The sequence below is a fragment of the Mercenaria mercenaria genome, chromosome 6 (genome assembly GCF_021730395.1).
Source record: "Mercenaria mercenaria strain notata chromosome 6, MADL_Memer_1, whole genome shotgun sequence".
Taxonomy (NCBI): Eukaryota; Metazoa; Mollusca; class Bivalvia; order Venerida; family Veneridae; genus Mercenaria; species Mercenaria mercenaria.
Genome location: NC_069366.1, coordinates 56,189,684 through 56,202,415, shown reverse-complemented (window position 1 = coordinate 56,202,415; position 12,732 = coordinate 56,189,684). Strand labels below are relative to the sequence as shown.

Genomic DNA, 12,732 nt, shown 5'->3' with positions numbered 1-12,732 from the left:
ATATAAGCTTGGTATTTATGGTAAAATTTTAGAATAATAAAAGGTATTTATGAAAAGGTTAAATCATGTGTTCGATCATGTAATACATACTCTGACTCATTAATACGTAGTAGGATTACGACAATGGGAGGTAATATCACCAGTGCTTTCTTTTGATGATATTTTGATGATATTATACTTATTTTACTGTTATTTGCTGACGACATGGTTATTCTTGGCAAGTCTCCTTAGGAAATAAATACAAGTATAGAATTGCTGTGTACTTATTGTAAAACTTGGAGTCTAGAGGTTAATGCACATAAAACTAAAGCTACTGTGTTTCGGAAACGAGGTGGTCTGCTTGAAAATGAAGTTTTTACATATAACGGAAACCGATTAGAAGTAGTTAATGGTTTTAACTATCTCGATACAGTTTTTAATTATACTGGATCAACAGCAGTTGGCCGGTAAAGACTTTAAAGCATTAAATGTTTTAGTAATAAATTGTAGAAAATTTAAAATGAAACCTAAAATTTGTTATGCATTCTTGAGTTTTGGTTGTACTGAATAAACATCCTATTATTCTTGTTAGTGAAATAGAGACTTATTTTTATCAGAATTAAAGAACTACAGTTTAAGTATTTTTTTCTAACAATAAATTTATTTCACACTTAGTTTTACACTGCTATATAAACAAAAAATACTGTTATCTTTTTCAAACGTTTAAATGTCCATAATTTCCTTTAATTTAGATAAATCATGAACATCTAGACTATCGGTTATCGCTGAAAAATACATTGCATGATGTAATGTGTGAAATGACCTTTTCACTATGTAAAAGATGTTCTGATACCGACCTTGTTTGTAACATGACTTTGTACTCTATATATCGAATGATATGGTAAACAACTATAAATAATGAAATATGAAAACTACATCCGTGATTTCAGAAATACGTTGAATAAGTATTGCATATCAAGAACATAAAAATAAGATACAAGACAGACAAAGAACATGACGGTAAGATACAACATACAAAACATGAATATAAGATGAAAGACAAACGTAGAACATGACGATTAGATACATGATATAGAACATGAATTATAAAGTATAAGACATACTTAGAACATGACGGTGAGATGCATGACATAGGACATGAATTATAAAGTACAAGACATACGTAGAACATGACGATGAGATACATGACATAGAACATGAAATAAGATATAAGATATACGTAGAACACGACGGTGAAATACATCACATAGAACATGAATATAAGATATGAGACATATGAAGAACTTGACGGTGAGCTACAGGATATAGAATATGAAAAATAAGATATGAGACATACGAAGAACATGACGCTGAGTTTGAACATGACAAATAAGATATAAGACATACGAAGAACATGACGGCGAGTATAGATATAGAACATGACAAATAAGATATAAGACATACGAAGAACATGACGGTGAGTTAAGATATAGAACATTAAATAAAATATAAGACATACGAAGAATACAACGAGGAGTTACAAAATACAGAACATGAATACATACCATATGAGTAGTGTGGAAGCACAGATGGTCTGTGGGGAACATAGATATCGTCATATGCGTATCTGGAACTGACCGGGGCAAATGTTGTCGCGCGCACTGAGGACCTCGTGCTCTGTAATTGAAAAAATTATAAATACAATTTCTGATAATTATAGAAGAAGAAATTCATGTTTTTACTGCTAACATGTTAAAACTTTGACCAAAAAAAAATAGACTTTATCTGACTTGGAGAGGGAAACATTACCTTTTATCTGGTGTTTATAAGTATATTTATATCGCATAAGTTATTTTATTGTTTTCAGAACGTTGCTAACTTGAACAACGTTGAACTACGTCGGTTAGGATAGAACATTACATAAACTTGTCTACATAACAAAATACACTTATTTTCTGTTCTGGACTTTCTTTGCTTTTACCACATACTAAATCTTATTATACTGAACAATATTTAGATGACAAAAGTTAGGAGCCGGATTATCAACTTACAAAAAGAAGACTACTGGGAATATCCAATATTGGTTGGCTGTTTTAGTTTTGTGTCATCATGTCGCAATATGTGACATGGGAAAACCTTGTACTAATTTTAAGACTGATAAGTACGTGAGTTTTCTTGAATGTGCCGCCATGATGTCGCATGAATGTTAAACATTTAGAATGCTTACAAAGTACTAAACTAGGAAATGCATGAGAGGTATTTCTAAACTAAATGTGCATATTAACTTGTCTAAATGAGAGAATTGACACTTTTTGCAATATGATATACTGTAAGATAGTCACGCTTAGTTTTCCTTTAAACAAACAATATCACTCTATTTCATGTAATAAACAGGGTACAATTTTAACTTTTAAGGAATGACAGAGAAAAGGGAGTGCGCGGTAATGATATTTCAGAAATAAGTAATAAATACAAAGTTTACACCTAGGTATTTTAGTAGCCTTAAGTTATTTCCAAGCATGCTGGTAATGTTTGAATCAGACTAAGTTGGTATTAGAAACTATGAAACAATGAGCAAGACGCCATATTAGACATAAAGTTTTTTTTAAAAACAGACAAATGCATTATCGCTATCAAAAATAGCTTATGAAAAAGAATCTTATGCAACTATCGCACAGTGAACAGACAAATCGAGATTAAATAGAATATTCTACAAAGGCAAGATGATTGTTGATTAATGATTTATATTTCACAGATAGAAAAGACGCATAATGATTATCCTAAAGAATTCAGGTTTTAGAACAAACATGTGCTCCGTCTACTAATATACCAGCATATAAACAAAGAACTGAATATTCCTACATGTTCTAGGTTAGTTGACCTTGTTCTGATTCTATAATTCGGGTCAGAAAAATCAAAACAGAGTATGCAGCATAACAGATATTTTTTTTGAACTTTTCATCAAATCTATTTCATCGGTCTTTGGAAAAAAATCCTTGTCTGGCCAGCATTCTCTGATGTTAGCTTAAGATATTGCGATGTTTGTTTTGTTTACGCGTAAAATGTAAATTCCTGAGTATGACCTTGAACTGGAATGACCACTTGGCTTTATGTTACATTGATTAGAACGAGAAGTATCCTTCTATACATTAATTATGTTCTGCAAAACATTGCCGCAAGTCCATTGTTCTTTAGCAGGTACAGAATTCCAAGTTCTAAATATACATATCACCTTTCTCTTAATTATGTACCTAGCGTTTCCTTCAACAAAAGATTCTTGCCAATAACTTGTGGAGAGATGTAATGTTTGTTTTCACCTTGGATCTGTTTAGATTTTGAATCCTTGCCAGCTACCTTTACTGGGGAACAATGTATATGTATGTTGTATGTAATGCAGCACTGGTATATCCCCGCTGTTAGCATATACCAAATTATGGTTCACAACAACCTGTCAATGTATGTACTCGAGAAAAGCAGTTTTGAGAGATGGTTTCAACCGTTATATCAAATATGCAAACATCTGCTGTAACTATTATTTATGTTGATGCCAGTACATAAAGATAAAATGACTGAGTGCAATGTAGAGAAATTTATGTGATGTGTCTTGGTGAAAATCTTGTCAAATTAACATCAAACCGCTTGAACGAATATTTTGTGGCTCAAGTACAGGCAAAAGCTTGTCATTATTTGGCAGAATATTCATTGTATTCCAGTATAAACACTAACTAGTCTTAACTGGTGATGCTTTAAGCATGGCTTTCCTTTGCTTTTTTTCGGAATGTTATTACCAGTCTGTTTAAATGAAATTATATCTAATGAAAACACCTTTATTGAACTCCTATTTGCACATCTCTGCTTAAAACACTGGCATTCATTGTCTTGCCTGAAGAAGTCTGGAATTATCATTTGCGTTTTTTGTAATTGCTAATAAAAAGAAACGGCATTCATTCGTTCTGAGTCAGCAAAAACTAAAGAATAAAGTAACAGACAGGAGGATGCGCAAAAGTCTTGTAAAACAGTGAAAGACATTGCATTGTGTTTTGCGCTTTTGATTAGATTTTTAATATCAATAAAATTAAGCCAAAACTTGCATAAAAATTCTGCATCATTATAGGGCATCTGTCCAAAAACCGTTTTGTGTTTGGCACGGTAAATTACAGTATCTCTTTGATAAACAAATATCTCTAGTCTATTTGTACTAAAGAATATATCTAGGTGATTAGTCAGCCAATAAACACATTTCAAAGCATCACACAAACAAAATACGTGCATAATTAAATAGACACGAACTTACTACTAAAGCACAACTGAGCTATATTTATACCAATAAAAAAGCCTCGGCGAGCAAAATCTTATATACACAGTCTATCACTAATATATATTTATAAAAGAACTAATTTGTTACGCAATATATTTTTCTCAGATATAGAGATCTACATGTAGTTTTTTCTGGAACAACTAATACGTATTAGACCTTCCTGAATCTATACATAATTAATTGTTTGAAATTTAGGAACTTTAATTGTACAGAGATTTTTCCACAACAACGGCCAAACTTGACACAGGTTTTTGCATAAATAGTGATAAACATATAAACAGAGAAATTTCTTTTTTCACAAATTAATTAAAATAAAGTTGAAAACAGAAACCTACGCATGCGTACAAATGAAGAAGATTTTTTTTAATTAGACGAAATATAGAGGCTGTAAAAAGGACAAAAGACAATAATAAGAAAATGAAAAAGTATTTCACATATATTTGCAACATAAAACCTATGTTAGTTGCATATGACTTACCGGAAGTGGTCTTGGAGCGGGCATAAAGCGGGACTGGAAGCCGGGCATAAATCGGGACCTCCTTTTAACCATGGTTCCCGCCCGTATTATAGCCTAACCTGCGTGAGCAAAACAAACATGAACGAACAAATTAGAAACAGAACGTACTTTGTTAGTATCCTTGGTTAGTGAAAACATCTGTTACAGGTAAAAAACATTATCTATACGTGCTCAGTGTAACCCGTAACCGAGATAAAAAACAACAACATTCTATGACGTGTAAAATGCTGTTTCCCTCGTCAACACCCCCCCCCCCCCCCTCCACCCCACTGAAAATTGAAAAAAAAAACATATTCCTTATGAACTGATTTTGATCAAATTTTATCATGAAACTTTTGCCAGAATGCTGCCTATTATATACAATTTTCTTCAGGTAGATTCTTCAAATACCATTTCTGCTGCATTACAGAAATTGTTTAGTTAATATTTCTGTAAACATGCTATCTACGTGTAAGCTCTCTAAGCTGCCATTTCATTTGCTTCATTCCGTTTCTATCACTGTAATTTCGCGAAAAGTTGTCTTCATGTCTGCCAAAAAAGTTTGTGTTACTCAATTACTGTACATACGCCCTAATTTATAGTTAATATATTTGATTTGTGGAGGTGGAAGCGGGAAGTCTATCGGTCACATTGGCTAATATAATATAGACCGTTTTTCCCCCACAGTTTTTGTGATTTTTTTATGCAATAGATTGCAACAAACCAATTATCGTGATCTGAAATAGTAGCCAAACGTTACACATAACTTAAACATTTCAATCTTATTTTACATTTAAAACACAAACAGTTCGTTTTCCAAATTCTAACAAAATATTTGAAACAGTGCTATTGACCATGATACCAAACAATGATTGGGAGATATGTTATAAGTTACGTGAACAAGCAATCTTTGTTTTTTGCAAATTTTGCGTCCTAATTTGTACTTTTAACTGTAAAATGCCTCTAATAAATGTCCTACTACATGCTCAGATCCAGGGGTGGGGGCCCGTGCCCCCCCCCCCACCCTCCCTTTCTCTCTCTCTCACTCTCTCTCCCCTTCCGGCTAAGAAGTGTCCTTTAGTAATCAAAGTTTAGACCCAAAAAGCACCGGATGCCATCATTTTAAACCTGTATTTTAAACGTTTGCACTGGTGACCCCCTGAACCCACTTACTGGAGTTTGATTCGTACCTACTACCAGAGGTTGCGCAGCATTGTGGTTTCTAACAAAAATGATGTCTACAATGAGGTCCTTACAAATGTATGTTAATGGTATTTTGGTACTCAATATATATATAAAATATGCACCTGAGGCCACCGTTACATACATGTGTTAAAACAACTTAAGAAGGGGGGGGGGGGGGGTGGAGACCCATAACCCCATTTACAGGAAGGGTACCCACTCGTGCCTGTCCCGACTCGGCGCTAATCTGACCTTCACCTTGAACTTGTCCCCAACAAAAATTTCTGGATCCCGGCCTGCTACTCAATTATCTGATTACGGTATCATTATATCATATAACATTGCCAACTTGCACATTCTGCACAATTTCGTTATCTTATCCTCGCTAAATAACATGCTGAGACAGAAGCCTTAAGGGGTAACATATACTTCCTCTACATAGCTTAACCTTACTTAATTCATGGAAACATTGCTGGAAAAAAATCTGACATATAATTGAGCAAAATGCAAGATTATATATTATACTTGGTATTTTCTTAAAGAGCAAAAACTTCAAAAGTTTACTTTTTATACTTAACATTTTTGCATTTGATCCGGTTTTGACTCTAATTTTGTAAGAATCTTATTAATGTCAGATGTGTAATTACACCAGAATTGAAGGGTTTAAACTTTATACTTTATAGGGCCTGATTTCTAGGTTTTACATTTATATCGCTGTTTCTAGGTGCATTTTATATGTTTTGCTGATTTTGCTCTTTTTTTTCGCTCTGTATACCACAAATATCAAGTATTTGATAGCAAAGTTTCTCAGACACTTAGCTAAACAACTTGTCCTACTCATTATTATGAAAGCTATTAATTATTCCTAAGACATTTCTGAGATACTTGGAAATCTTCTACCTATTTTTGATGACACTTTTATTAAAAGGTCAACTACCGAATTTCTGCACGAAGATACATTTCCTTTGTTAAAATTACAACAGTATGAAACATAGAATACTATCGAATAGTAATGAAAATTTGTTAACTTGGTACAAAATTATGCTTGTGAATGCCACATTCACATGAAAGCAACAGTTTTTTGCATAGCATTATATACAATAGCATCAGATGCTAAAGTAGAAAGTCTATATATAGCAACAATAAGCTATTGTTCTCGTCTCGAATTAATATTTTCAATATTAAATAAGGAAGATGAAACAGTCATCTGTTCTTTCTCATATCAGAGAGTAACTAAAAGCTCATATAGCAAATTTTAAAACATTAAATTTTATTTTAAAAAAATGTTTAACCAATATACTTTTGTTATTTATGTATGATAAGTTGTAAAAATGTCTGTTTAAAGAAGGGTCTCAACATCCAAAGAACTTGCTACCAGGTAGACTGTGATATAGATTTTTGAATTTTTATTTTTAAAATTGTGAATATAGCCAGTCTATATCTTAGTTCCAATATCATATTAGAATCAGTTCTCTGAGAAATTCTGTAAATTAGACTGGCATTTGTCACAATAACATAAATTTTAAAAAATCACATTTTTTTTTAATTTTGTGACAAATTCTTTATTATCTGTCTAGTGGCTAGTCTACTACCAGGAGTATGTGACGTTTTTGCACCTCGTATGAATCTAAGAAATATATGCGAAGATTTATATTTAAGTGATGATTTATTGACATACTAAATGAAATAGAAATGTTTGTTCGTGAATCATATTTCAAATTCGCCCTCACATCAAGTTGGAACAAAGGCCGATTTTCTCTTAAATTATCCTCTAAAATTTAAATAGGTACATGCATTTCAAAATAATTATTGTTTAAAGTCCCTACAAATCACTATTTGCACCTGTCATTTATGAATTTGTTAGAAGATAGCACAGCAGTTTTTCACTTTATTGTCATATATAATGTTTTAATTCTTTGACATTTACCCTATCATAAAATGCGCTTTTATTTGACATTCTGGAGATTTATAAACGCTTTGAACGAATTTATGTTCAATATTTCCTGTAACCCTCAACAAACTCTTTAAGAAACAATGATATTTATTACTTTAACCTTAAAGCATGATAGCTATGACCCGTTATTAGCATGGAACTATTTTTTCTCGAACTATTTCTGAAGCAATATGACATGAAGCTGACATTTTATGAACAGCCAGTGCATTAAAGCAAAGAAGGATAAAATACATAATTTATTTTATAGCTCTTCAAAGTTATGAATACCTTTAAGTTCATTGTATGTATCTCCTTTGAACAGAACCTTAATAAAATGTAGAACTTTGATACTATTGCGCACAAGACGATAATATTATTTTTTTGCATTTGTATATTACTGATATGAGCATGTGCAGTTTTCCAGATAAGTGTTGCTAAGTCATTCTGACAATCTGTTTACAATCGTCTATATATTGTGAAAGACAACCCTGATCATCTTGATAAATTGACCATCAATAATATCGTTATCATCACCGTAAGTAGATTTGCATGATAGGCAATTTGCATTTATATATTAGAGATAATGATCAAAGTGCGCGTGCAGAACAAGCGCGTGCTGATCATTATCTCCAACTTCTATCAATCTCAGCAGTTTGGAGCGCGAAATACAGTTGGCAGCAGACGATATTTCGGAAGAGAATTACGTCGAATTATATTATTCTGATCTATCTTATACTCGTCATCTTGAGGTACAAGTATTTGCTAGATCAGCATGTAAAACCTTAGAGTTTTTCTCTTGAGTCAGATCCGTTTACGTATCTCAGGTAAATAATCACTTCAGAGCCAGAAATTCTCCTGACGCCTCCTCTGTGTAGCGAAATAGGCAATGCCAGCAAAAAATACTTATCACTTACGCCGGGCTTATTAATTACATATCGTCTCACGTCAATGGAATTTCATATTCCTTGACAACAGAATCATAATTATATCCAAGATATTTCCACTTATGAAAATCCGTCTAAAATTTCCTTACTCCAAAGTCGTCATATTAATTATATATCCATACACACAAGTTTTCTCTGGTTACGTAAACACTGAACACACATAGCAAGCTTTGAACAACTTCCACTCCACTCCGTATCTAAACTGTGGAAAAAAGCTTAAATCCAACAAAGCACAATTAACTACAGAGTATTTTCAAAGCAAAAAAACATCCAATTTAACAATCTACAACTATTCCTGACACGTGCAGATATTCCAAACGAAGCACGGACAATAAGATGCACGTGTAAAGCTCAAAATTTACCTGTTCGAATCTGCCAGTATGTGGGTGATAGAAATACATTTTGCAGACTATTTATCCGCACTGCTGAAAACAATTGCAACGAAAAAATGATTTTATATGGCTGAGACAAGATCTTATTTTTTACTACACGTAAAATACATGTAGTACCGACCCTTATTTAAACTAAATTTTGAAATTCAAACTGATCTGATATGTATGTAATGCATGGAAAACAGCGCGTTTGCGACAATGCATAGAGATGGATATCAAACGAGATTCTTTGAAAGTAAAAAGTATCATAAAACATTAGAACACCTAAACGTTGTTTTTTTTTTAAGTATACGTCTGTAAAATATTTTAAATTATCAAAAATATTCGACAGTTACCAGGGTGAATTTTTTATCCAAATATTTTTCGAATGATCGTAGATTTTGACTAAAACATTTGTCAAAGGGTCTAAGATCTACAACAGTATGATCTAAGCGTGCACTTGTGACAAAAGCAAAACAATTTACTTATCAAAACATTCAAACAAATATTTTACTCACAGAAAATCGAAATGGCGAAACAGGAGACGCTAATCCAGCATGGAGGTACCACTGCAGACGATAACGAACCAGGTGTCAGCTCAAGTCGCGTTCGAAGTCACGAGAGCACGAGATTTTGATTCGTGGACGGTTTACTAAAATCCAGGGAGGGCTTGTATCTCCACAGTTTCTTGAAGCACTTAAATAATTTCACAGGAAAACGAACGTTTATACCGTCCAGAATCTGGATAATGAAAGAACCTTTACTATGTATAACACATTAAAAATAGCTACGAAACGTTTGGAAGATTCTTTTCAATGATTCACCTGTGAAACTGGCACGGATAGCGGTTAGCCTGATTCCCCTGCGCAGAGTGGAACATTCCACTGCAGATTCTTGGAACCTACCTGCCTAAAATGGGTATTTGGCAGTGGGAGATACCAGTCTAATGTTCTCCCTCTACCTGTGTACACAGCAGAAAACTACGCTCTGGATACATTGACTTCACAATACAGTTTAACGTTTAAAATAATAAGCAATAATTGTTTATGATATTATGTAAGACATGCATCAGAGGCAAAAAAATGTTTATATTAGAAACAAAACTGCATATCAGATGTGTATTCAGAGACAAGTGTTAACGAATACTTACATTTAATTTATTGGTAGCGTTCCAGGTATAATAAAGAATTTCGGTATAATTGCATGGCTGAAATACATCTCAGATAGTAGAATTATTTTTTTAAATCTATCAGACATTTTTAGCAAAATAATTGTATTATTAAGGGTTATATGATTTTGAACAAAATAAGCCACTTGAATAAGATTATTTTACGCCAGCCTCTGGCGAGCATAATACTCTTTCATTCAACGAGTTAAAAAAAAATCATTGATTTGATATTGTAATGATCACATACTAGAAAAATGTTCAGTATACTCCAATTCTATTAACAAGGAAGACGTAAAAACTGATTTGTCGTTTTAATCTTAAAAACAGTTCCATTATATCGGCGTTCTGCAAATAATAAAAAAATTTAAAAAACAATTACTCGGATTATCATCAATATGCATTCGGGACAATGCAATATCACCGAAGTCAGAAAAGTATGTGTATAAGTTGTAAAAATGGATGAAAATTGCAATTGATTCAGGCCCCATAAAAACAGTCATATCAGTTTGTTTCTATGACACATTTCTAATGGAATCTGAAATTTTAGTTTTCATGGGAAAACACATAGACATTACAATTCTATTAAAGCCATTTTTCATGTTTTTATTTTAAAAAAAAAATAGGTAAAATACAGTGTTAATTAAACCATTTTAGCAACACACTGTGCTATAACAGAACAATCTATAAAGTAGCATTATGCACATATAAGAAGAGCACCCTGCTTAGATAGCCTTCGAAAATAAAATTAATGCTTTTCCCCTAGCGAAGTTTCGAGCCCACAGAGGTGGGGGACAGTTAATTCAGATTGGAGATCCGGCCCAGGAAGATCCCATTTAAATTTAAAGAAATATATAAAGATGAATTGTAAAACAAATTATGAATCAGATATAATATGAAAAATGAACGATAACAGGCATTTGTGCTCCCGGAAATAGCTATACTGCCAGTTAGATAATTGAGCCGCGCCATGAGAAAACCAACATAGTGCCTTTGCGACCAGCATGGATCCAGACCCGCCTGCGTATCCGCGCAGTCAGGTCAGGGTTCATGCTGTTCGCTTTCAAAGCCTATTGCAATTAGAGAAACCGTTAGCGATTAGCTTGGATCCTGACCAGACTACGCAGATGCGCAGGCTGGTCTTGATCCATGCTGGTCGCAAATGCACTATATGTTGGTTTTCTCATGGTGCGGCTCAATTGATGTGGCGCAATTTTGTCTTTACTTCCTCTTCTTATTATCGGCATAATGATCTGTCATTATAAGAATTAGTGCTTTTTTCAGAAATAATTTAAGGAAGCACTTCTTTGATTACGACAGTTCATTGAACCTTGATAAATGAATCGTGTATTTATAAGATATCGAGCGGTTTCATTAAAATGAATAATGTTACAAAATAGAATTTAAACAGAATTTAAATTCTCATTTAAAAATTTCGCATAGTTTGATGTCAACCACTTTTGTAATTGCCTATATGAAAGTAATAAAGTTATTTATATATGTTGCTTGAAATATAATCAGATAAAAAGATAAAAACCGTATGTTACCGTGTTAAACAATACTGGTAGCGCGCGAAACCGCCAATATCATGATGTTATATTTCTACGGTGTAGCATTGGTGCCAAACGTCTACTTTGCGTGAAGAATGTCAGTTCAAATTATGTAGCAGGGATATCAGCGGACAAAATTATCGGGGAAACAATGCAGTTTCCAACTAAATATATGGTACGTACGACGAAACAAACGTTTACTGCCAAAGCTACAGTGACACAGATGTGACATAGATGTTAACAGCAGGAAAAACTAACAAGTCACGAATGCCTGAATTTTGAATTGAATTGAATTGAATTTATTAAACTCGTTGAATAAAATCAGCAGAACCTCGTATTGACTCGTTTAATAGATTCAGTGTGGGTGTGTTCGGGTTTAACGTCTTTTTCAACATTTTTTCAGTCATTTAAACGGGGGTGTCTACTTGTAACAGTGAGCACAATGCCCAACTTTATAGTGCTGCCTCACTGGACTATCACGCCGTAGACACGTGGCATGATACCCCACCCAGTCACATTATATTAACACCGGGCTGACCAGTCCTAGCACTATCCTCTTAATGTTGAGCGCCAAACGAGGAAGCTACTAGTACCATTTTTACGTCTTTGGTATGACGCGGCCGGGGATCGAACCCACGACCTCCCGTACTCGAAGTTAATAGATTCAATATGAAAAATAAAACCACACTCATGTAACATCCTCTATTTCTTGCAAGCCGGGCAGAATTTTCCTGTTGCTTTTCCTGTACTGGAAAACCTCATCTTACACCCAGGGGAGACTCACGTGATCTTTA

General features: G+C 33.5%; 1 protein-coding gene across 10 annotated transcripts in view; it reads right to left on the bottom strand.

The window, feature by feature from the left end:
* LOC128557765 (uncharacterized) overlaps nt 1-10,070 on the bottom strand; it is a 31,874-nt gene extending 21,804 nt beyond the window's left edge. For 2 of the 10 annotated variants that reach the window (XM_053545991.1, XM_053545994.1), the window contains exons 1-3: nt 9,742-10,065; nt 4,776-4,873; nt 1,545-1,656 (exon numbers count right to left, since the gene is read on the bottom strand). In XM_053545991.1, the coding sequence (XP_053401966.1) occupies nt 1,545-1,656; nt 4,776-4,847 (184 nt within the window). In that variant the 5' untranslated portion in view covers nt 4,848-4,873; nt 9,742-10,065. Of the gene's footprint in view, nt 1-1,544; nt 1,657-4,775; nt 4,874-9,214; nt 9,278-9,579; nt 9,676-9,741 lie in introns of those variants that run through there. The other 8 variants (XM_053545986.1, XM_053545993.1, XM_053545995.1 and 5 more) reach the window with 8 other exon arrangements.
* Between the last annotated feature and the right edge of the window lie 2,662 nt (nt 10,071-12,732).